This window comes from Arvicanthis niloticus, chromosome X, assembly GCF_011762505.2.
Source record: "Arvicanthis niloticus isolate mArvNil1 chromosome X, mArvNil1.pat.X, whole genome shotgun sequence".
Taxonomy (NCBI): Eukaryota; Metazoa; Chordata; class Mammalia; order Rodentia; family Muridae; genus Arvicanthis; species Arvicanthis niloticus.
Genome location: NC_047679.1, coordinates 61,648,862 through 61,674,910, shown reverse-complemented (window position 1 = coordinate 61,674,910; position 26,049 = coordinate 61,648,862). Strand labels below are relative to the sequence as shown.

Sequence of the window (26,049 nt, the reverse complement as noted above, 5' to 3'; positions counted from 1 at the left end):
CACAGTTTTACCCTCCAGGGTACTTGACTGGCCCTGATTTCTGTTCTCTTCAGAGTTGATACTTATTCTTATCTCTACCACCTTACTCCTCTCCCAATCCTGAACTTACTAACTAAAACTCCATTGTACTTCATACTATCCTTGGTTTATCCTCAATTATTGGAGGCAAGGGGGCACTGTAGTCAATAGGCATTGGTATAGTGTGAAAATCAAGCAGCTGTGGGTTTTCTCAGTCTATAGTCTACTTGGAATAATGTAGAACTGGTGACACCCTGAGCTCTTACATCAACTGTTTTCTGAACTCTGCACCTGAACACTTCAACATTCAAGTGCCACTTGAACAGTGTGAATGCTTCAACTGAAAAAATATAACAGATCCATAAACACAAAATGGAATAAGGTCAGATACATAAATCCCAGTGCAGTAAAGCGCGCGCGCGCACACACACACACACAAAATATAACATCTCCAAAAATTACTAATCCTACTATAATGGCATCTAGTAACAGTGAATTAGAAGAAATTTCGAAAACTCAAAGCAGCAATTAGAAAGTATGCTCAAGGACACAGTCACCAAAACAAAATAAATGATGGATTAAAGAAAGCAATGTGAAATGCTGGAACTGCAAAGTCACAAACTCTCACCAACAAAAATGGGTCAAGGAGAGGACAGAGAATGTAGCCTTGATTGCAAGGTGGAGAAAGTGGTATTGATCAAGATGTAAAACTTCTAGAGGAAAACTGAGTACATGTCAGTGCCCAGGCACAGGTAAGGATATTCTGAGTGAGACGCTGATTTCTCGGGAAATAAAAACACTACTCAACAAATGGGACTTCATGAAATTAAAAAGTTTCTGTACAGTAAAGAAAAACCATCGATTGATTGAAGAAGAATCCTATATAATGGGGAATTTCCTCTGCCAGCTACACACTTAACAGGGATCAGTGACTAGCATGTGCAAAGAACTCAAAAAACTAATATTAAAAAGAAGCTTTTCAAGAAAAATAAATAAAAGTAAATGAGCCACAGAATTCCCAAAGAAAGAAATACAAATGGCCAATAAACAGATTTTAAAAGTATTCAATACCATCAGCAGTCAGGAAAATGGAAACGAAATGACTTCATCTCACCTAAGCAAGAATGATTATTATCAAGAAAACAAGTGGACTAGAGAAATGGCTTAGTAATGAGGAGCACTGGCTGCTCTTCCATAGGACCTGGGTTGGATTTCCAGCACCCACATGGCAGCTCACAACTGTCCCATTCTGGGGAATCTGATACTTTCTTCTGGTCTGTGTGGGTACCAGGTACACATGAGATACATGGACATGCATGCAAGTAAAACACCCACACACAAAGTAAAATAATATTTCTAACTTTTTATTTGAAAAAATACACAAACCAAAAACAAATGAACACAAATGCTGGTGAGGTTGTGGGGAAGGGTAATACTTATCCACTGTTGGTGGGAATATAAACGGGTGCAGTCACTATGGAAACTAGTGTAGAGAGTCTCAAAAATCCAAAACCAGTTTTACCAATCCTGTGCATATACAATGTGTCCATATCATATCAAAGATACTTGCACATCTGTCTTTATTCCTGTTCCATTCACAATAGTTAGAAATGGAATCAGTCTATATGAATGGAAGATGCAAATACAGTACACATAAGGAATTTTATTCAGCTGCAAAGAAAAATGAAATTAGAAAAGTTGAGGGGAAAACATACATGATAGGAAAGCAGGTGTGGGAACCTAGGAGTTAACCTTGAGGAGAAGGAAAGGATAGGAATTAAAACTGGGGATAGGGAAACTTTAAAAACTCACTGCTTTATAAGCTAGATACAAAAGGTGTAGTTTTTAAATCAGAAATTGAAGCACAAATACTCCTATATGGGGGGGCCACTGCATCCTCAGAAGAAAATATGAGTTAATAGATGAAAAACTCATTGCCAGATATGGGATAATCTCCCCCCACTTAAGTTTTTGTCACAAGATGCCCTAGAGGCTCCCCAAAGAACACAGCTATTACCATTGCTCTTAGTTACCCACTAAAATTAGATAGTAAAATCCGACTACTAAAGACACAGCACACTCTGGTTGCAGGACATCCAAAAATTAAGCTGGCGCTTTCCTGAAAACATCCTCTCTGCTGAGTAGCTTTCATAGCACCAGGAAGTACTGTGTGGGGCCACTATGGGACAAAAGCTAACAATAGTCTTATCCAATGGAATCTACACGCAACAATAGCAAGCTACTATACAAGGTGTGGCTACTAACTGGTGCAATACCAGCACAAGTATTCCTGGATAACTAATTGGTTTTTGATCTGCTCCACAGGCAAGAACTCATACCTCATCAAATCTAGCCAGAAGCCCATGGCTAAGGGAAGTCACAGGCCCTAAGGGGAACCCACTGCTCTTGTTTTGCTTAATGGGCATGGTATCAAACTGCCTTCTAAAACATTTATGTTTACAGCCATACATATATCCTACTCTCAACCTCTTCTTTTTGCAGTAGACAGTAGCCACAGCAAAGATTTATAAGTGTCTAAAGTGCAAGGAGTAATTACTATTGAGGGCTCATCCCTAAATAAGTTATTTAGATCACCTCCCCAGCCCTGCTAAAAGCAGCACAGGAAAACATCACCTAAGACTGGTTAGAATATGAGAAGTTGAGGATGGGGAGGAATTTGATAAAACGCTATCTTCTGGACATGAAAAGACCACAGCACTCATGAACTAACAGCAATTGTGATTACCTGCAGAAGACCTGCACAAGATCAAGCCAATGGACATTCAACCATGAATGGTACAGGTGCTCTGAAAATCTGCCCAATGCTGAAGAACTATTGGTAACTGGTGGCTGCTTGGAGTAGGAGCTCAGGGTGCTTTTATGGATTGCTTGTATGTAGTTCCTACTCTGGTAGGTAGAGCCACACTTATGCAAGTGCAGGCAGCACTAACTAAACTCAGTGAATTATTTACAAACAAGAAAATGAAGGTGGGAGGGAAATGTATTTGAGGGTCCAATGGGAGAAAGAAAGGGAATCTAGGTTGGTTGTGATCAAGATAAACTGTGTACCTGAGTACAAAGTTGTCAAATAAAAGTATTCTAAAAGGAAATATGAGAAATATGAAAATAATTTTCTACTTAACTAATCATAAGCACAACTGTTAACTGAAACAGTTGTTCATACTATATATTTTGATCATGTTTTCCTTTCCACCAACTGCTTATTGATCCTTCCCACCTCCTTACCCATCCAACTTTATGATTCCACCTAACAAAAAAACAAAATATGAGATCAAAATACACTGAGTTTCTTCTGTGTTGGCTAACTACTCTTGGGCATCCTGGGTATAGGACCTGCCCTAAAGTGTGGCTGATATACAAAGTGACACTCCAATGAGGAAAACTTAGTTTTACTTTTCTAGCAGCTATCAATTGTAGATAACTTCTTGGCTAGAGGTGGAATCCTCATGTCCACTTCCCCCTCTCAGTACTGGGATCTCATTAGCTAGAACCTGTGCAGGTCTTACACAGGCAAAACTCTTAACTGTAATATAACATTTACTCTGTATACCATTGCCATTAGTTTCTCTGTCATAAGGAAAACTCCAAGAACACCATAACACCATTTGTTTTAATATGCATTTATATATTATGAAATATTTCTCTGTATCTCTCTCAATATATGTGTGATTCCTTATTTAAGTTTTCAGCATAGACTCTCTCTCTCTCTCTCTCTCTCTCTCTCTCTCTCTCTCTCTCTCCCTCTCTCTTTCTCTCTCTCTCTCTGTGTATGTGTGTGTATGTGTGTGTGTGTGTGAAAGAGAGAGGGAGAGAGAGACAGAGACAGAGAGAGACCAAGAGACAGAGAGATAGAGAGTGAGACAGAGTAAGAGATAGAGACAGAGAGACAGAGAGACAGAGGAGACAGAGAGACAGAGACAGTAACAGAGAGAGACAGAGAGAGATTAAGTCACCCATAGGTGATTAAAGCATTTGAAGAGGGTGACTGAAACTATATTTAGGAGTTACATTCAGGAATTAAAATCTTGACTGTGGAGACAATCTTTTCACAACATCTGCTACCCCAATCATTGTCAGGACTGATCTGGCTGCACTTCTGCCTAAGGTGGACTCTTCCTCCTTCACCACTCTTGCACATGTTTTCAGACTGTAGACTTGTCAACAAGGACACCATTCCATGATAGAAAACTGTTCTTTGGTCATGAGTATACAAGTAACTGCCATTCTCTGGTAGGAATCTCCAAATAAGTTCTGAAGAAATATAATTTGAACAAGGCACCTATAATAGTAGATATAAAACACATGCACCATGTCAGCAGACAGACAATCAAATACTGTTTCCAGAAAACTGAGTGCTGGGGATATAGCTCAATTGGTAAAGTGTTTTGCCACACAAGCATGAGGATGAAGTGCAATCCCCAGGATCGATATAAAATGACAAGCACAATCCCAGTGCTGATTTAGGAGAAAAGCAGATCCCTGGAGATCACTGGCCAACCATCCTAACATAATCAAAAAGCCCCAGGTCCCAATGAGAGACCCTGTCTCAAAAAAAAAAAAAACAGGAGAAAAAAAGCTACTGAGAAATAACACTGAGGCTGACCTCCAGCCTCTACATGCATGCACTTACTTATACATGCACATGCCATATTTAGCATGCAAACGAGCGTGTGTGTATTTGTGCGCACACACTCACATACATGCGCACATGTGTGTGCATGCACACACACACATACACGCACACATGCAAGCATACACACACATGCACACACAAACAAACCTTCAGGAAGATATGACAGGGTCTTATGTTAGGTGAAGGGTTCTAATGTCACATTTCGGATCTCAGAATGTAAAATTCCAGAGCACTGGGTACAGGTTCGTAAGACATTTTGGCATAGTTTTAAGTCTCTTTAATAACTAGGTTATCTAACAGTGGGGAAACTTTCCCTTCTGAATAATTATTATAAATATGAATAGAGAAAATAAATGTTTAAAGGGCTACAAATTGCCAGGTGAGGTGGTACTCATGCCTTGTAATCCCACCACTTGGGAGGCTAAAACAGGCTTCATGTCTGTTTGAGGCCATCCTGGGCTCCACAGTGTTCCAGGCCAGCCTAGACTACAAAATAAAACCCTGTCTTAAAAACAAAACAATTCACGGCTATACAATTGTATACTTTAAATAAGATGTTTAATGGAGTGCACTATAGGTCCATTTTACCTGTATGATTCTTTCGATTTAGAATCAGACTTAACAAATACAATATTTCCACACAAGTTTATATAAACAGTGCTCAATCTATTAAGGCAGCAGCATCATCATAAAAGTTAAATAATTCATCAACCAATACTAAAGAACATCTTTTCCAAGCTAGCAATTGATGATACCTGACACAGTCTGTTTGTACAGTTTACTTATCTCTACTTATCTGGTTTTTACAGTTTCACTTTTACAGTATATTACTGGTTAGTCACAAGAAGATTAACTGACAATAGGATTAGTTTCTCTTTTGAAATTCAGAGGCCATGAGCACAAATGTAGTGTGCTTCAAATGTGTGCTCTATCCTCCTCTGGAAGCCTGTTTCCTGGGAGGTCTGTACTTCCTTACTTTGTGGAGACTCAAGCTCTGACCATTCTGGGCTCAGCTTTTCTTCTCCCAAATCCTTCTGTTGTGCTCAGTAGCCAAGATCAAAGGTCTCAGCCAGGGCCTCAGAAAGAGTATCATCACCTGAAACTAGAAGATCCCTTCAGACACTATGGAAGTTCCCCATGATAATGTTGGGGGGGGCAGTTTCTATGGAAACCAGGGCAAAGCAAACAGATGGTAGTATATGAGGATAATGGCAGCAATTGGGAGCAAGAGGGCCACCACCACCTGGCTCACATTATTCAAATGCCACTCAAATCACTACCAGCCTGAGCCATAGAAACCACAGCCAGAAAATGAGGTCTGGGATAGGCTACTGGGATTCAGATAGCCAGCCAAGCAACTATGAGATCCACAGCCAGATAGATGGTCCTCCAGGACACTAACAAGGAGATCCTGACCTCTTTGTCAGCCTCCATGTTACCTTTAATCTATGATCACTTTAAGCACAGCTCCTTGCCTGGGGAAATTAATAAGGCCACCACCTCACCAGGCAGGCTGAGGTGGGAGGTGATGCCAGCTCTGAGTCCAGACCAAAACCCTAGAGAGGCAATTCTCTGTCCTTGTGCTGTCCTCAAGCCATAAAGAAGATGTGGGGGGGGGGGGAGGCAAGAACAAACTCAAACTTCATCTCCTGATTAGTAGTATTAGTACCTCTTAGAGAAAAATCTTCCTCCTGAAGGTTACCTGAGGTTGATATGTCCAACAGTTAGATTAAGTGCTCCATTGATAAATATAGTGTATAAATACTAATTTAGTAGCTGATACATACGTGTGTGTGTGTGTGTGTGTGTGTGTGTGTGTGTGTGTGTCATAGAAAAACAAAAATAGCTAATCTAATAAAGGAAAAAGGAAATAAACAAAAATAGTAAAGAAGTTTGGAAGTAAAGAAAATTATTGCATTGAGAAAGAGTTTATTAGAGAAGAAAGGTTAACAATGGATAAGACCAAGGACTGTGGAATAAGGAGATGAAAATTCACTTGCAAAAACAGAGGTGAGAAAAAAGCTTGATTATGCCTAGATGTCTGTATCAGACAGTGCCTTTAGTGCAATATTTCCACTGACAGCACCTAAGGTGATTTTAGTACGTAAGTGAGCATGTTTATTCAGTTGAATATATTTATGTTAATAGGTAGAAGAAAGCTGAGCAATTACCACATCAAATCCATGATTTCATCTATATTACTGTTTAAAGTAAATCACTTTGTTCATGCATGCATTCATTCAAGCATTCAAATTCCATAAACATATACTCATTATATACTTGCCAATGACTGAGCACAGTGTGGTAGTCTGAAAACACAACAGAGATTAAGATTAACATCAGAAACTTTACAAGCTTATAAGGAAGAACTATAATGGAAAAGTTGAATAACATAAAACACCTTAGACATGACGCAACTAGAGTGTAAAATATACTTAATCCATGGAGTTCTCTGGAGATGGTTACAATAGTTTTTGTTAATAAGTGAATTCTAGGTAGAGTGGATGGCAGAGGGAAACAAGTCAGAAAATGCTTCCCTCAAGTATCAACTCAGCTGTGATTCGGTCCATGGCTCGCAGCAATGAAATTATTATGAAATGGTGGCTAATAACCATAAGCTGCTTCCTCCACCTCACATTCAGCATTGTCAATATAAATCCACATATCACTTTAAAAGGAAACTATTATAGCGGCAAAAGTCATCCTGACTTTTACAAATCTACTCCTTTCACCAAAAAATATCAAAAGAAACCTGAGGTGAATGTAGATCTCTAAAAGTCTGATAAAGGTTTAATTTTAAAATGAAAGTCCAGGTCAGGGAAATGGCTCATTGTGTAAAGATAAAAAATTGGCAACCTCAGTTTGATCCTTGGGGCCATATAGTGAAAGGACAAGAACTGACCCCTTCAGGTTGTACTCTGACCCCTGTATGTACATCATAACTCATGCACATGAGCATATACACGTACATATACACACAGAGAAAGAATAAAGAAAGGAAAATGTTATAAATTTTCTAAAAAGAAACTTTACAGATGAAAACAAATTTATTTCTCATGCTAAGGCCAAGGTCTAGCATTCTTCTTTTCCAGGCCGTCACCAAAGTCATAACCAAATTGATAATATAAAATAAAATAGCATATATTTTTGATTGGTACATTAATTGGAATTATTATGACCACCTTAGTTTTGATTATATAATACTACTAGAATTAGTACTGGAGATAACCTGACTGCCAGGATACAGGATACTGAGTGAAATACATATATATACACATACACATATATGAAAGAATATGGTTGAGAGGGGAACTGGATTTTCCTAAACTTTCTATATAATCCATCTGGCCATTATAGAACCATTTTTAAGAAAAGATAGGGTGGCGCACGCCTTTAATCCCAGCACTTGGGAGGCAGAGGCAGGCGGATTTCTGAGTTCGAGGCCAGCCTGGTCTACAGAGTGAGTTCCAGGACAGCCCGGGCTACACAGAGAAACCCTGTCTCGAAAAACCAAAAAAAAAAAAAAAAAAAAAGAAAAAAAAGAAAAGAAAAGAAAAGATAGAAGTTGAGTCAGGTTTTGTTTTTAATTTTTGGATAGAGTTTCAATTTGTACCCCAAACTGGCCTCGCACTTAGGAGCCATCTTTTTGCCTCAGCATCCCATGCTTTGGGATTACAGTCATGGACTATCATGCCTGGCTCTATAGTCAGCTTGAAATCGGGAAATATACTAGAAAAGGCTGTATGCAACACCCCTGCCTGGTTTCTCCATGCACACCTTTTTTAAAAAGTGTACCCAACTCCAGAGTTGAAGACAAGGCAGAAAATAGAGAGTGTTGACATCTGAACAAAGAACGATTCATAGTTCATTTATTATATTATAGCAAAAAATGGAGTTCATGGTAAATATAATGGAATTATAAATGAGGCTCAAAGTAAATTTTTTGTATAAAATAAAATCAGTAAATACTAATTATCTTAATTTAAGTTCAATTGTAAGTAGAAACAATGCCATTTAAGGACACATAGCAGCCTTATTTATAATAGCCAGAAGCTGGAGAGAACCCAGATGTCCTTCAACAGGGGAATAGATACAGAAAATGTGGTACATTTACACAATGGAGTACTACTCAGCTATTAAAAACAATGACTTCAGGAAATTCTTAGGCAAATGGATGGAATTAAAAATATTATCCTGAGTAAGGTAACCCAGTCACAAAAGAGCACACATGGTATGCACTCACTAATAAGTGGATATTAGTCCAAAAGCTCAGAATACCCAAGATACAATTCATAGACTACATGAAGCTCAAGAAGAAGGAAGACCAAAGTGTGGATGCTTCAGTCCTTCTTAGAAGGGAGAACAAAATACTCAAGGGAGGAAATACAGAGACAAGTGTGGATCAGGGACTGAAGGAAAGGCCATCCAGAGACTGCCCTATCTGGGTATCCATCCCATATACAGAAACAAAAACCAGACACTATTGCAGATGCCAAGAAGTGCTTGCTCATATAACTGTCTCCTGAGAGGCTCTGCCAGAGTATGACCAATAGAGATGCAGATGCTCGCAGCCAACCATTGGACTGAGCACAGGGTTCCTAATGGAGGAGTTAGACAAAGGACTGAAGAAGGTGAAGGGGTTTGCAACCCACAGGAAGAACAACAGACCAGTCCCCACACCCACACACACAGAGCTCACAAAACTAAACCAGGAACCAAGAGTACACATGGAGGGATCCATGGCTCCAGCTACATATGTAGCAAAGGATGGCCTTGTTGGACATCAATGGGAGGAGGTCTTGTGAAGGATCGATGTCCCAGTGTAGGGAAATTTGAGGGTGGGGAGGCGGGAGTGGGTGGGTGGGGGAACACCGTCATAGAAACAGGAGATCGGGAGGAAATAGAAAGTTCGGGGGAGGGGGCAGGAAAGGGGATAACATTTGAAATGTAAATAAAGAAAATATCCAATTAAAATAATAAAAACTTTAAAAAAAAATCTATTCATGATGTAGCTTCAGCCTCGTCTCCAACTATGTGGTTTTGGGTTAAGTTCATGCTCTATACCTCAGCTTGTCTTCTTGTCTAACTGTTAAAAAAGCCATGGCTTAGGAACATAGTTCAGTGATGGGTGCTATAGCACCAGCTTCTTAAACTGTGGGCAATTGAACACACTTAACTGAATGCACTAGCTATGAAAAGTTTAAGAACAATAACAACTTCTGACCATGAAAGTGTCCAATTATTAGTGAATCCAAGGCATTTTGGTTAGCACATGTCTATGCTGCAATATACAACTTAGCTGCAGCCCTAGCCTTGTTTCTGAACACAGACTTGCACACAGACAGGCAGCTCTAAGTGGATTCAGAGGGTTTAAAAATGGTGTCTGTGTCTTTTGTAGTTTGTGTATTTCTTTCCATGAACTAAAGAATAAAACTCAATTAAACTCAGATGACTAAAGGAAAAAAAAAACATGAAAGTTAGGAGGGAAACGTGGTAATGGTAGATAGGGGAGGAAATAGAAGAGAATGAGGTATAGACCTGTAAACCTATGATATTTATGTATGAAACTCTCAAATAATAATAAAAAAAACACTAAAGTAATCTCAGTGGAACAACGTACTCACATTACCTACTCCAAAGGTTTATAAGACCAACCTTCATTAGCACCTCCTTATCAACAAAGATTCTCCTTGCATTTCTCTCAGACTACTTCAGAAACTTCTTGAAGATGGCTTAACTTGTATTTCTCTCCACAAACTCAAGATACCTTATTTCTGTGTGAGTATATGCACACATATCCATCCATAGCTTAGGAAAATTATTTTGCCATCTTTGGGACATATACAGTAGAAAGTCAAATTTTTAAAAATAATTTAAAAACAGTCTACAGTGAGACCTAACACAGATGTACCTAAAGTAGCTGAAAAATACTCATCAAAAGATGTTTAATATTGTGGAGATGAAATATTAGCTAACATATTCAGGAGAAATAGAGGATGTGAAAGAAAACACATAGAAATTGGACTAACAATGAAAACATGTGGCAAGTTTTCAATAGCATAGTATCCCTTACTAGAAAACAAAGATTTGGAAATGCTACAGTCACTGGCAGCATGGTGGCTTGTCTTCTGTAATTCCAATCTCGCTCCCTCCCTCCCTCCTTCATTCCTTCCTTCCTTCCCTCACTCCCTCGTCTTCTATCCCTCTTCTTCTCCTGCCCCCATCACTTTTATGACTCTGTATAATTACTTTACTACCATTTTTCTTTCTTAAAGTATAATTCCCTTAGGACACAAACTTTGAATCAAATGTCACATTCAACTAACCACAAATCAATGTGCATTCTTATTTTTTTTTCTATTCCTTCAAGCACTGAAGAGGATTGAATTTGGGGCTTCCCAAAAAAAAGTACTCTGGAACATATTCAGTAGTCTTTTAACATCTAGGATTGCCATTGGAACCACTTACACTGTGCATTCTTACATAGAATTAGAACAAAAATAAAAAAAGAGTTAAGAGTCAGAAGAATGAAGGAAGTAGAAAAAGGAAGGAAGAAGTGAGGATAGAAGGAGAAGGAGGGAGGGAGGAAGAGAAGGAGGGAGGGAGGGAAAGAAAGAAGGACGGAGGGAGATTAAGACTCTTTCCTCAAAAGAAAAATTCACTTACAATGGAAAACAAACAACAGGCCTCCCTTCTGTGCTAATATTAGTATTTCTAAACAAAACAAGTAACTTGAAGATCTTGTGAAGCCATGTCTACAATAACTAAAAACACAGGCAAAATTTTCATTTATGTAGAAGAGGAAAGACATTTTCTTCAGCTAACAATTTTAGCCAATTATTGTGGTGCTGAAAATTTTCCTTCTTTCAAAAAAATTCACAGTAGTTATTATTACTCATTTAAAAAAAAAATGTCTAGGTATTCCCCAGGATGCAAGTTTAAGGTCTTTTATTTTCACAAGGAATGGTCATTACAGGGCCTAAAGCATTCTCTAAGCTCCGTCCTTTCTCACTCTCAACTGGGGGCTCCTGGTTGAGTAAGGCACTGATGATAGGAAAGATTGCTAGCAAAGTATGATTTAACCACCTTAAAAAGTCACCACCTGGAGTTCAGAGTCCTACGGCAGGTATTTTTCTCTACAACTGAAGCAGCTTAGCTCAAAAATTTACAAGGTTCTTTTCCTAGCAATTGAACCTTTTAAAGGCTTTGCATTGGGTTTTAAATCAGTCTTGTCCTGTAATTTTCTTCATTAGTAATGCCATTCAACTATGCCCAGAGCTTGAGCTTTAAAGGCCTACATATTTAAAAGGTTTAAAATTTCTATCTTAAAATTTATGTAAATCCAGCAGGTTGCAAGCTTCATGAAATAAGCACCATGTGGTAGTGGTAATGTCGTCTTATGATATGACCCCATAATGTGCTGATTGACAGACATGGGCAATACCCAGAATGCTTCCTGGAAAAAGAAAAGCAGAAGGAAAGAAATAAAAATCATGGGATTTATTTTTAACTTTCTCAAAATAAAAGTTACAGACTCTTTCCAAAATAAGTTTTAAAAGGCTTCACATGCTATTTTAGTGGATACTTGAGAAAAAATGTTCAACTAATACTAGTTGAATGTTTATATAGTACACAGTCCTTTACTTCCTATCTTTCTGATTTCAAAAATCTGATCTCTCTCCCACAAAAGAATGAGTATGCTGAATTTCACTTGTCACCCGAGAGTCTAGAGGAAGAAGGAACATAGAGTAGTACTCCAGTGGATTACCATGGGAGAGTGTATGTTTCCTCCTCTGGAGAGTTTACTGAAAGAAAATTGATCATAATCTTTCTGGGTCAGCTCCCAAGCAGTTCTTACATGGATGGGTTGGATGACCTTCTTTGACCTCACCTAGATAGATGCTTCTAAAATTCTGCTTTCAATTTGATGGTTATAAATATAGAAGAGAATATAAGCTGATTTTTATCCAGTAGACAACAAACACTCTATGATATGGTCATGGAGTCTGTGTATCAAAAAAGAAATTGCTTTTAATCTATGATGCTTCTACCTACATAACGTTGCTTTAAGTCTACCAAGAGCAGTACAATTACAAAAAAAAAAAAAAATGATATTTGAAGTGCCGTGTTAAAAGAGCAGCTGTGGTTGTAATAGAAAACCCATCTACCAGAACACCTGGTTTCAGACACTTATTAACTCCCAGGGATAATGCAGCAATTTTTTCTCAGAGTTGAATCGGTGCACTAAGCTGAGCTAGAAATATGTTGAGAAGGGAAAGGACTAAAATTATTTGTTTGTCCTATTATCTGGTGGGAACTTAAGAAAAATACTAATTATTTCAGGATTTGGTTGTGTTGGTTTTTTTTTGTTTTTTTTTTTTTTTTTTGTTTGTTTTTTTGTCATATGGTTGGCCAAAAGCCAGCATACTGAATAACAGCCCCATGTTGTAAACTCTAGCACAGGATATAACCCATATCCAATTTAGCAGTGGTATAAATAGTAAAGCAAACTGATGTACAAAACCTGAACTAAACTTCCAACCAAAAACTTGGGAAGCCTAGAAGCTTTAGAAAACCAAAGGAAAAGCCAGAGAGCAAGAGACTAGCCTAGGAGAGTTAGCCTTTTCTAAGTACTTAAAGAATGCACCTCAGGTGGGCAGTGGTGGCACATGCCTTTAATCCCAGCACTTGGGAGGCAGAGGCAGGCGGATTTCTGAGTTCGAGGCCAGCCTGGTCTACAAAGTGAGTTCCAGGACAGCCAGGGCTACACAGAGAAACCCTGTCTCGAAAAACCAAAAAAAAAAAAAAAAAAAAAATGCCCCTCAAGCTTCTGTAGGGCATAATTATTCATACAAACTGCCCAGGCCAGGTTGATTCCAAGGTGAAGGGAAAGTAGATAAGCCTGGGTAGGATTGGTCAGATAATAAAAGATTACTTTAGTGTTTTCCTCTGGAATTCCAAAATAACTGATAGAAACAATTCAACAGAAAAAATACAAATCTTTCAGCTTGTCATCACTACTACATCTGACTTTAATGAAAACTGACTGACCTCAATCGTGTCTCTGGTTCATGTTCAAGTACAAAAAAAAGTTGAAATAGTACATTTTATTTAGGGTCTAATTCCCACACCCTGCCAGGGAAATGGCAAAGACAACTGAACAAAAAATCAGTTGAAATAATAAATCATCAATGTTTTTAGAATGTTTCAAGAAGATGTGACTAAAAAATAAACAAAAATGTATTTGAACATCTGTTGAAGACACTAATTCCTGTGAGAGTTTATCAATATACCAGCATATAAGTCCCAAAAGTATCTCGGCCTATGAACATCACATACATTCTCCTTATTTATTTACAGATCATGTAACTTAGTCCCCTAAAATGACATCCACATACCTGCTCATTCTGACTCACACAAGAGTCTGAAAGGCATTTCATTTATTTCAGGTCCTTTCTTGGCCTTGAGAACTAAGGTCTGTAATCTATTCCAGTGACTGGCACAAATGTTTTCTGAATGAATGTGTGAATTAGAGCATGAAAGGAAAAAAATCGACAGCACAAATAAATCATAGACTGAGAAATGGCAGAACCTGATCTAGCTAAATCTATTCAAAATAACCACACTTTGCAAGGTTCTTAATTTGTGTCTGAGTTGTCTATACAGTTTTGCATACATCACATTAGTTCCATGCAGAAGTTTAGAGTTAAAGCTCTATAAACTCTCAAATCTAGGGTGTAACACCTTCATTAATGTGGAATCCCAAATGATTGCCTTTATCTCTTTATCTTCTTTGAATTTCATTCAAAGATTCCAAGTCAGCCCACAAATCTTAAGGTTATAGAAGCATCAGTTTACTGATCTCACAACATTGTACTATGTAGCTTTCAAAAGGCTCCATTAGCATTAGAAATGAAACTAAGTTTAAATGATTTAACTGAAAAAAACATTACATTAGTTGCACTTTCTTATGACTAAAACAATCCATCTCCTAGAAAAAATTTGAAGTGTAAAACACATACAGACACAAGTTGCTGTTTTTTTTTTTTTTTTTTATTTCAGTGCCTGGGATCAAATCCAGTCCTTTGCTTATACTAGGGAAACCCTGCCAGCAAACTAGTATATTCTAAAGAGCCATGTTTTTAATTGGTTTGGCAAGTAAGAGTAGTGGAAATTGTCCAGCCATTCAATACTTTATGTAAGAACTGTGACTTTCCTGTTTCTTCTCTTACAAAAACAATGCACATCTGGTCAGTTAAAATAAAAGAAGTCTCTGCATGGTCAATATTATTTTATATGAAACTTAAGTTAGTAAGGATATTTATTTATTATTGTTACTGTTGTTACTTGAAAAGGGGTCTCACTATATATTCCTAGCTGACCTGTTTACTCACTATGTCCCATTGGATAGCCCTTCCTTTTATCACACTAGTACATTACTAGACAATGCATATCGCTTCCTCTATGTATATTCTATTCTTTATGCCTTTCAATCAGTTATTACTTTCAGTATGTCACTGAAACTACTATGTGTAACATCAGTTATAATTTCTTCCTTTTAAATTCAATGGCATGTTAGCAATTTTCACAAGGCTTATATGGCACTGCCAAACGATACTCCCTCAATACTTGCCTCTCTCCTAGCTTGTCTATATAGTTGTCTATATAATTGTCTATATAGTTTTGCATATATCCACGTTATCACATTAGTTCCATGCAGAAGTTCCATTCTAGACTTCTCTTCTTCCTTAGGAATCTTCCTCCTTTGTATGTTCCTTTCACAACCTCCTATGTGTCAACTTTCACCAAGGCTGTACCCTTATCCTCAACCCTCTTCTCATTCTGTAATTCCTTCCTCTTAATTCCTTCTTTTCCACAGTTTCAAATAAACCCATGTGAATGGCTCCTACACTTTTTAACTTTCTAGACATCATCTCTTCTCAACTCTAATCATACATTTTTGAATACCAATCACAAATTTCCAATTGGTAGACTATTTGCATTTGAATTGCACCATGCCATCTATTGAAGCATCTGCTAATGTTTAGAATCCTATTCCATTCTAATTATACTCTGGATAATAAGTAGAGAAAGTAAATGAATTATTATTCATGGCTCTTTGTTTCATTCTAAAATAGTTCTAAAAGAGGGCCCTCCAACCTAGTTCTAACACTCAGCAGGCCATCAATAGAAACCATCTAAGAAATAAAGACACTAACCTAGCCTCAGAATCTGCTTTGTTGGGTACAGGACCTTCCTTCTACAGTTTGAACATTATTACAACAAAGGGAATTTCTACAACTTGAGAAAATGTTTTAGAAAAACACATTTAATATTATCATAGATAATATGCACCTGTCTTTTTATCATATGCTTTCACATAAGATGAATCACACATACAAGCCATTCATGGTAGCACATATGTCATAATCAGAGCACTTTCAATGACCATTATTGCAAATTCACCCTCAACTTCAGTTACATAGGAAGGCCAGCCTGGGACTTCAGGAGACACTGTCATAAAACAAAAACAGACAAGAAAGCTTAGCATTCCAAGTTCAAATATTTCTAAGAAATCTTGTGATGTCCACTGTTAACCCTTATGGATGGACTCAGTGGTTAAGAATGCTTTTTGCTCTTACAAACGACCACTTTTTGGGCCGGGCAGTGTTGGTGCACGCCTTTAATCCCAGCACTTGGGAGGCAGAGGCAGGCGGATTTCTGAGTTTGAGGCCAGCCTGGTCTACAGAGTGAGTTCCAGGACAGCCAAGGCTACACAGAGAAACCCTGTCTCAAAAAAAAAAAAAAAAAAAAAAAAAAAAAAAAAAAAAAAACAAAAAACACTTTTGGTTTCCAGCACCCAGCAACTAACAACTGTCTGTAACCCTGGTTCCAGAGGATCCGATGATGTCCTCTTCTGGTCTCTGTGGGAATTGCATGCATGTGCTACACAGGCATACATGCAGGCAAAATACCCACACCCATAAACTAAAAGGAAATGAAGAAAATGGTGATCCTTTTCTCAAGTGTGGAGGCAATCCCAGTTACTTCACATAGTAAGAGATTGTCTAAGAACATTTACTTCTGTCTTCAGAGCAATTCGTGTTTGAAGAAGCCAAGTAGGCCAATTAGTTTATTTTGCACCAATCTCTTAGGTTTTGCTTTTACATGTGATAGTACGGCATTTTTCCAATAGTTGCTCTTCAGATGTGTTCTGTACACCATACATAGTATTCTTATGAATTATTTTGCTTAATCTTAAAAAATCCCTGCCCAATAATAGAGGGAAAAATCTATCTCTGTAATTGAATTGTAATTGTAATTGAATTGTAATCTATCTCTGTAATTTTCATTTTTTTAAGATATTGATTTGTACTAAATCTACTTGAACATCTAGGCATAAATCATAGCCAAGCCTATGTACCTTTGGGTTTTCACAAAATGTAGAAACACTGGCTTTAAAGTAGACATGTGTTATGTTGCTGGCAGGGTAGGCCTCTCACTTGAGTCTCGGAGACATTTAAGTAATGTTAGGATCCCTTTGGGGATGAAATTTGGTAGTCATGTTCTTTTTTTTTCTTTTTTGGTAGAGTCAGATTAAATCCCAATGTGATACACATTCTTCTCTTAAACTCGCCATACAATATAAATATATAACAATACAATACAATATAATATCTAACAGTAAATATAAACTCCCCATATAAGCATATAATAGTATAATACAATGTAAACTATAAATACAAATGGTATTTACAGAAACGTACTAGATAAAATCCGCTGTTCAATTTCAACTTCCAAATTAAATCTGATGCCCTCATCTGGCATTCAGGTATACATGAAGATAGAGCACTCATATACATAAAATAAATAAATAATGGGGTCCAGACATCATGGTGCAGACCTTTAATCCCAGCCTGTGAAAGGCAGAGGCAGATGACTCTCTGGGAATTCAACACCAGCCTGGTCTTATATAGTTTGACTTCCAGGACAACGAGTGCTACACAGTGACCTCATATAAAAAATGTGGATGTGGTTGGTGGGACAGAACTGTCATCTCTGAACTAAGGGTGCTAAATGGCAGATTACATATAATGTTGTGGCTGCTGTGCCAGTCATATTTTAAGTACTCCATGAAAGACAGCAGGGCAGCTCTTAAAATTACTTTCTAGACTTAAATTTTTATTTTTTATTTTTTTTGCAGTACTTTGAACCCAGTGCTTCAGCCGTACTAAGCAAGCACTCCACCACTGAGCTGTACCACCACCAGCTTTTTTTTTCATTGTGCTGTCAGCTGAAGCTGACTAATTATTTGTGCTAGAAATTAAAGCAAGTTACTTTAACATTTGTTTAAAAAACAATAAGTAATTATCCACCAGTGTCTTCCTTCTAAATCAACTTTCAAATGTTATACTGGAGATGATGGTTTCCTAATCCATACAACTTTGATTAAATACATACTGTTAAAATTATAACACTGAAGAATGGGCCACCCTTATGATGAATCAACTGTATGAGAGGTGACAGTGACACAAACAGACCAAATGGTCTCACAGTAGTTGTTACCTGAGGTGAATATTCTCTGCTGTTTAAAACTGAAGTTTAATTAGTCTTAACTCATTGTTGGACATCTCCCAAGCAGAAATGTTTGGCTTGAACCCAACTCTGTCATAGGCTCTTATTTCCAAAAGAGCTAAACCAAAGAATATAACTCAAAGACAAGAATCCAAAGCCAGACTTTATACATTATCAATATACTGCTTTCTAATTTAATCATAGACTCATAAAAATCTATCTTTCTTTTTTTACTATGTTGGTGTATAGCCACAAAATACAGGGTTTTGTTGTTCTTGTAATTAGGGGTTAGATGGGTATGTTTTCTTTTCTTTTTTAAAAGTATTTTTGTCCTTTTCTTTTTCTTTTTTTTGACACATTGTCTGACCATGGCAGCCTAGTCTGGCCTCAAACGTAATATAATTGTACCTCAAATTCCAGAGTGCTATGATTATCAGTTTGCACAGCCATGCTGAGCAAAAAAGAAAAAAAAAAGATAGTTTTTTAAAACAGAGAATCAAAATCATCAGAGTTCAATGTGTTGCACAAGCCACTACAAAAAGGGGCAAAGGCTACTTAAAACATGATCCTGGTAAAGCCTCTCTGTGCACGTATGCATGCATATTAAGTTGTAACAGAAAATGCTAGTGCTGGCCTCACTCTTCCCCCTAGTTTCCCTCTTTTGCCCTAGTTTCCCTCCCACTGTATTCCCAAGTCCAGGTTGTAGATGAGAACACACTTATGGAATAAGAGGATCTCCCAAGTAGTTTTTCCACTGGATGTGAGCATGTACATTTATGAATGCAGGCACCTCAAGGTGAGTGTTTAGTGGACAACTTTCAGAAGTTGGCGTTCTCCTTCTACAACTCAAACTCAGGCCATTGGCATAGACAACATTACCATTTTTACCCACCAAACTATCCCACACTCCCTAATGAGATGGTTATTGTATTTTTTTTTTTTTTTTTGAGACAGGGTTTCTCTATGTAGCCATTAGTCCTGGAACTCACTCTGTAGACTAGGGTGGCCCTGAAGGCAATTATACTTGTAATCATAAATCAACATTTTAATGTGCTAAAGATGTAAATTCTATGCAATATCTTTACATGGAAGTTATGCAAATAACAATGCTGAGGGTTCTGAAGGCAACACCCTGTATTCTTTGGAATCCCAGCTCTGCCATTTCTAGCTCTTTGGTCCTGATCAATACACACCTAATATCTCTTATGAATCTCAGGAAGAATCACTGCAAACACAGAAATGGAGCTAATAACAGCACTTCATCGTACTTTAAGAGTGAAATGGGATAATATATGGAAAGCACTAGGCACAGTGCCTGGAATGCGCAATGCTGGTTTGTTACGATTACTGAGACCAAATGTTGAACAGCTGTGCTAAGGAGAAGGTAGAACAAGGAAAACAAAAACCCAACAGTCCTGAACACTTTAAATGCACCGAGTTTGAATTTGTCGTGGTATTTTTAAACTTTTATTTGAACTTTTATTATGTTCTGCAAGTCTAGAGCCCTTTCCACAACCATATATGCAAAATGTAAAGCAGTGGGCTAGAAAACAATTCCTCTGTTTAAAACTCTGCTGGGCTCACCAAGTGTTAAATGTCACCTTTGTCTCTCATGCTAACAAAAGCAGTTGTCATAAAAGAGCTGCCCTTTTTGTCTAAAAGTATGTTTGCTTCATCTTGTTCTAGAAAGGAAGAATTGATTAAATTGTAATTTTAAAAGGTCTCTACCTAGGTAGCAAGGCATACTTGAAGGGGAACAAATCCCTTCTAATCCACTTAATTTTATCAATAAAACACAATATAAAATTAACCCTTGATAATCCAGTTAAAGCAAAACATATTCTATAAAGACACATAGTTGTCAGCTCAACATCAAGCCAACCAATAGTGTAACATCAATGGGAATGGAGCCCATCTGTCCCTACCTCTAGCAGAGGGGCTACTGACAATTGACAGCACAAGCAGAAGGAAAGTCAATTTCCTTTAAAGGTGTTCTCCCCAATGGGTTTACCATGCATGCTCCAGTGGAAGGCCCACATCAATTTGTATAAGAGCAAAACAAATTTGACTTGATAGGTTAATATATATATAAAGTTTGGAGTGATGGGGGTGAGATCTAGGAGGAGTTAAGGGGACTAGTGGGAGGGAATGAATATGGACAGAATACATTGATGCATATATAAACTTCTCAAAGAATAAACATATATATTTAAAGATACATAGTTGATTGTGCAATGCACGTTTTTAAAAAGCACACCTGAGAATAGACACAAAACACTTAAATTAGAGCATATAGCCTGACATGTTTAGACTTTAACACAGAGCATTCTGGGAGAAAGGTTGTTAAGGATATTATTTTTCTTCAGCAGGATAATAAGTCTTTATGCTAAAGATAAATTCACATTACCCTTTACTTCTATGAGGTTAAAACACTTACCTTTCATAATACATTCTGCCATGGAATAGCTATTAGACTTGTAAACATTTTTAGGTCATGAGAGACACTACCATTGAGATGTTTCCTGTCTATGGCCATACAACCTTGAACACATCCTATCTCATCTGATCTTGGAAGCTAAGCAGGATGGGGCCTGATCAGTACTTGGATGGGAAATATGTTTCCTAAGCCTTTTTAAGATGGGCTAAACTTTTCCAGTGGCTTCACTGCTGTTACAGGGAAATCAGCTTTCAAGTACTGCTTACCAAACCGATGATATTGATTCTTCATTTTAGTCTTTTCACTTGACACTTGAAAAATCACCATTTTCTACAGCATGGGGTTTCTGAAAAGTACACCTATTCATTTGCTGGTTTCTGAGTTTGATCTTCTAACTAGTTTATTAATAACTTTAAATAATACCATTCCAACAAAGCTTGGCAGTTATGGCATCCTTGAAAGCATGTTTTAAGTTAGGGCTCAATTTATATATACAAAAACAGAACAGCAAGGAACTCCGTCACCTAACATAAAACTACTGAAGAACCACATGACAAAGAACAGTGCCTTCATGCTCTATATACAAATTCCAAATGATGAAAATAGTGTGACTAGGGAGTTGTGACTTGATCAAGAGTATTCAATCCATTTCCTTGTTTTTATTACTTGTGAGTACCATCACAGAATCCACCCTAAAACTAGCTTTGTTTTTAGTAGTTATAAGAGAAACATGAGAGAGAGAGGGAGAGAGGGAGGGAGGGAGGGAGGGAGGGAGGGAGGGAGGGAGGGAGAAAGAGAGAGAGAGAGAGAGAGAGAGAGAGAGAGAGAGAGAGATCACTGCATGTGCTATCCCCTAAATGAAATCATGAGAGAAACCTCCTATATACCATACCCTTCAAGATTCTGCACTAGTGCCCACAGAATGCACAGAGGACATAAAATGGATTGATATCAATCTGGAAGAAAGAAGTAAGGGTAAAAATCTCCTAAGCCAACTAAACCTTTCCCAATCTTTCATCAGTCTGATAATTTCAACAAAAGGTCAATGTTGGTTTTATTTGTTTGTTTGTTTGTTTGTTGTTAAATGTTACTACAATTTGTTAAGTTGTGTAGACATTGGGTTTAATATACCATTTTCTTCTAAATTTAAACTTACAAGGCATTGTGATCTAAATTTCGACATATGCTACTACATGACATCTCATCAACAGTGAGCACAAACAATTCTAAACAAAGGAATGGAAAGGCAGATGTGGTGGCACAAATCCATACAAGTCTCGACACTTAGAAGGCACCAGAAGGATCACTGAGTTTGAGTCTAATTTGGGCAATGAGTTCTTGTCTTAAAAAAGTAAGAACAGATGTTAACTTGGACTATGAAGTTATAAGAAATAAAATATGAACAAACAGAATTAGCTTTCTGTAAACAATTAGAAACCCAATCCTTGCTAGTTGGTTTTCATCAAGAGAAACATTAAGATCTCAATGAAATAGCTTCACCTAAAACTTACCAGTTTTGTCTTTCCTAAACTTCTCTACCTTCCTAGCCTTGAGTGAATAAGTCATATAGCCCTCTTACTTGCATTCACTTATAGACACAGCATCCCTCCTCCATGCTAGCTCCCCATTTTGCTATTCCCACTTATGGGCATGTTCAAGAGATGCTTTTCAACCTGCGGGACTTACTCATTCTCTAAACATCTAAGGTCATGTTCACATTTACGTCTTCATGTCTGCTAGCTGCTTTGCATCACTGTCAGCATGTTTCTTTTTTTATGGCTACACACGTTTGAACTTAAGAAGCTTTCCCTGCATTAAAACTCTGTGCCTTCGTAGCAGTGTGACACTTAACCTCTCTATATCTGCATCTCCTTTTCTGAAAGAAACATAATCATGGCATTATTGTCAAGAAAATATAAGACAGTGCCTGAGAGAACTTAAGTCTTACTGGAGTTACTATCAAGAATACACTGCAGCTGGGTGGCACACTCCTTTAATCCCAGTACTTGGGAGGCAAAGGCAAGTAGATCTCTGAGTTCAAGGCCAGGCAGATCTACAGTGAGTTCTTGTATCATGATTGTACAGGGACAATCATGGATACACAGAGAAACTCTGTCTTGAAAAAGAAAAAAAACAAACAATAGAATCCACTGCAAAGTCTAACCCATTTGATTATATTTCTAACCTTGAGAAACAAGCACTACTCCTACGTATTAGGGCAGAGATGAGGACACATTTTAGGATTTTTTTTTTTAAATTAGGCTGAGAAATAGAAGAAGTCTCGGGCTGTAGATATAATGTTGCTTATTATTGCTGTTCTAGCTCATTCACAGAACAACTAACCACCTAATATTGCTGATTTTTTTAATAGTCAGGAAAATGGATTCAGGGGTGGAGAGATGGCTCAATAGTCAAGAACACTTACTGCTCTTGCAAAGGACCTGGGTTCAGTTCCCAGCATCCACATGGTGGCTCATAACCATGTGTAACTCTAGCTCCCGGAGCCGACCCAACACCCTCTTCTGATCTCCATAGGCAATGAGAATTCACATAGTACACATATGCAGGCAAATCATTCAATACATACATATTATCAAGCCAAAGTCAAACACTTAAAACTCTCATTAGACAAATAATAAATTACAGGTAGGTATCTTTTCAATTTTTTTTTTTTTAGATTCCATGAGAACACTTGCCCCCAAATTTCTAAACCATTAGTTAGAAGGACAATGCTTTTTTGCTATCTTAAAGGAAAATTTCAGTACTGCAAACTGAAATTTCCTTTCTCAAGTAAATAGCCACTGTTCCATTCATATAAAGGAGTCCTCCTTAAAAATACTCTCCTTGTACTATTTTAGGATTATTTTTTAAACATTGCAAGGGTATAATAAAAAAATCATTCATTTTGACATTTTCATAAAAATGTAACTAGTGCAACCATGGACAAATCCTTAATTATCCATGAAGAAACAACAGAAACTAAAGACAAACACTATAAATATCTGTCAACTGAGCCAGGCAGTGGTGGCGCACGCCTTTAATCCCAGCACTTGGGAGGCAGAAGCAGGCAGATTTCTGAGTTCGAGGCCAGCCTGGTCTACAGAGTGAGTTCCAGGACAGCCAGGGCTACACAGAGAAACCCTGTCTCGAAAAACCAAAAAAAAAAAAAAAAAAAAAAAAAATTATATATAAAATAAAACTCTTAATCTCTTCTAGGGTATTTAGAAATTTTATGTCTTAACAAAGCAGGGAGGTGTGACTCTATTACTTGATGAAATTCTTGAAGCAGTTTCTCCTTGAGTTTACTTCTGGAAGAGAAATAGAAGATAAAGAAAGCAAAGAACAAGTACCAATATTGAAACTGCATACCCTCACAAAACAACAATAACAACCACCACCACCTAAGTGCTTGAGAGGTTCAATCTAATAAGGAATAACCAAAGGCATTAAGCTGGTTTTTGAAAATGCAGTTAATGTAGTAGATTGATATTCAGTAACCCACGTTATCAGAATGGTAGGTATGGAAGACAAGAAGCTTCTAAAGTAGAGTCCAAAGGAAATAATAAACATTTCTACTTTTTCAAAAAAAAATGTTCAATAACTTTAAGAGTAAGTTTTCTTACATTTTGAAACGTAGTCTAAACACACCCACTTATGTTGGCAAAAGACAAAGTTCAAGGTTCAGAGTTCAGGTGACTTCATATAGCCTTCAGTTCTATTCCAAATCCTACTAAATGTAAATAACAACAACCTGGGACCTCTGCCCTTCTAAAGCTAGAGGAGTTTTCTACATTCAAATTCCCGAGCCCACACATCTGCTCCTGCCACTGTTGGGCCTTTATTTTTCCTCCTGGGTTGCTGGAACAGAGGCTCTTTCATTAAACAGGAGTATGCATTCAGCTTTCACCTCAGTTTACCCAATGCTCCTCAGATATGCTAAAAAAAACTGTTATTCTAAGTTAACAATTAGCAAATGAATCAAGGAAGAAAACTGACTGCTATGAAGAGGCAGCAACTCAGCTGCCAGGTTCTTTTCCCAGTTTTCACCAGTCTTGAAGTAGTAGGTTTTAGAAGGAAAATCTTTCGAAGGAAAAAAAGAAAAACTCAAAATAAGCACCAATGTGTGTGTGTGTGGGGGGGGTATGTCTCTTACTACACTAAATTTAAACAAACTGGAAAAAAAAAAACAGCCTCATACTCCCAGAAGAAAAAGAAGGGGTGGAAAAGGAGGGAGGAGGAAGGAGGTGGGGGAGGAGGAGGAAGCAAAAAAAAAAAATTGTTTCTGACTTTCTCCTATTTTTTTAAATTATATACCCCACCTGCATGCTCTCAAAATAATTCCATTCCAGTGGTTTCACAATAATTCCAGCACCTCAGAAGTCTTCCCCTCCCTTCCCATCAGTACCCTCATCCTTTACAGAAATGCTCTACTTCCCCTGAACTCGGTACTTAGAGCATATTTGTTAAATGTCTCACTCTAAAAAGCCTGAAAGCCACTTGTTTTTGATTTTACTTGACTTCACCTAACCTCGCGAAGTCCCTTTACCAGTTTTCTCCTAAACTTGATAGCTTTCTTTTTCCTTTAGAAACGAAAATGTGGCACTAACGTCTCAAGGCAAACAAAGCTAACTCCACGGGGGGAAAAAATGAAATCGACGCAACAAAGGAAGAAAGGAAAGAAGGGGGGTGTTGTGGGCGGCGATGCTTGCTTCTTCTAAGGAGAAGCTTCCAGTGTAACTTCTGCAATTTAACGGTTCTGAGGTAGAAGAGGACTAGTGTGTTGGAAAACAACAAAGGTGGGCTCCCACTCTCCTTACCGCTGTAGAGCCAGAAGAAGATGCAATATATACATGGATCACCATCCTGGAAACAAGGGCTTCAGGTCGGTCGCTGGAGTCTTGAAAAGAGCTGTGAAACAGCTGCGGCAACGTCTGGAACCGAGCTAGGGGCCAAACAGAGGTTGGATGAGGAGGGTGGGGGAAGGTGGAAGGGGAACTGGCCAGAGCCCCGCCTCCACCAGCGGCCGCTTTCAATGAGCTTCCAGCTCGGCAGTCCCAGCCCCAAACCCCGGAAGGCTCAGGCTCATTTGCATCATTTCTAAATTGTTTTTTTAAAACACAGGATCTCGAACAGCACCGCGAGATCTGTTGAAACAATTCTTTCTGGCTATTCCCTCTCCGGGAAGGGGGCGAGAGGAGAAATAAAAGAAGGGGTAGAAAAAAAAAATCACTCGATTAGAATAAAAGACCTTTTCCCATGAACACCAGAAGTTTTGTGTGTTACTTCCTGCTCAGAAATGTATGCAAAAAAAGATAGCCGAAAGCTACCTTTGTCTTGAATCCAGACACTAGTTCAAATTTCTTTA

General features: G+C 37.9%; 1 protein-coding gene across 1 annotated transcript in view; it reads right to left on the bottom strand.

Annotated features, from left to right (window-relative positions):
• Sh3bgrl (SH3 domain binding glutamate rich protein like) overlaps nucleotides 1-25,795 on the bottom strand; it is a 75,432-nt gene extending 49,637 nt beyond the window's left edge. Inside the window, exon 1 of the mRNA XM_034485631.3 lies at nucleotides 25,502-25,795. Within this exon, the coding sequence (XP_034341522.3) occupies nucleotides 25,502-25,546 (45 nt within the window). The 5' untranslated portion in view covers nucleotides 25,547-25,795. The remainder of the gene's footprint in view (nucleotides 1-25,501) is intronic.
• Between the last annotated feature and the right edge of the window lie 254 nt (nucleotides 25,796-26,049).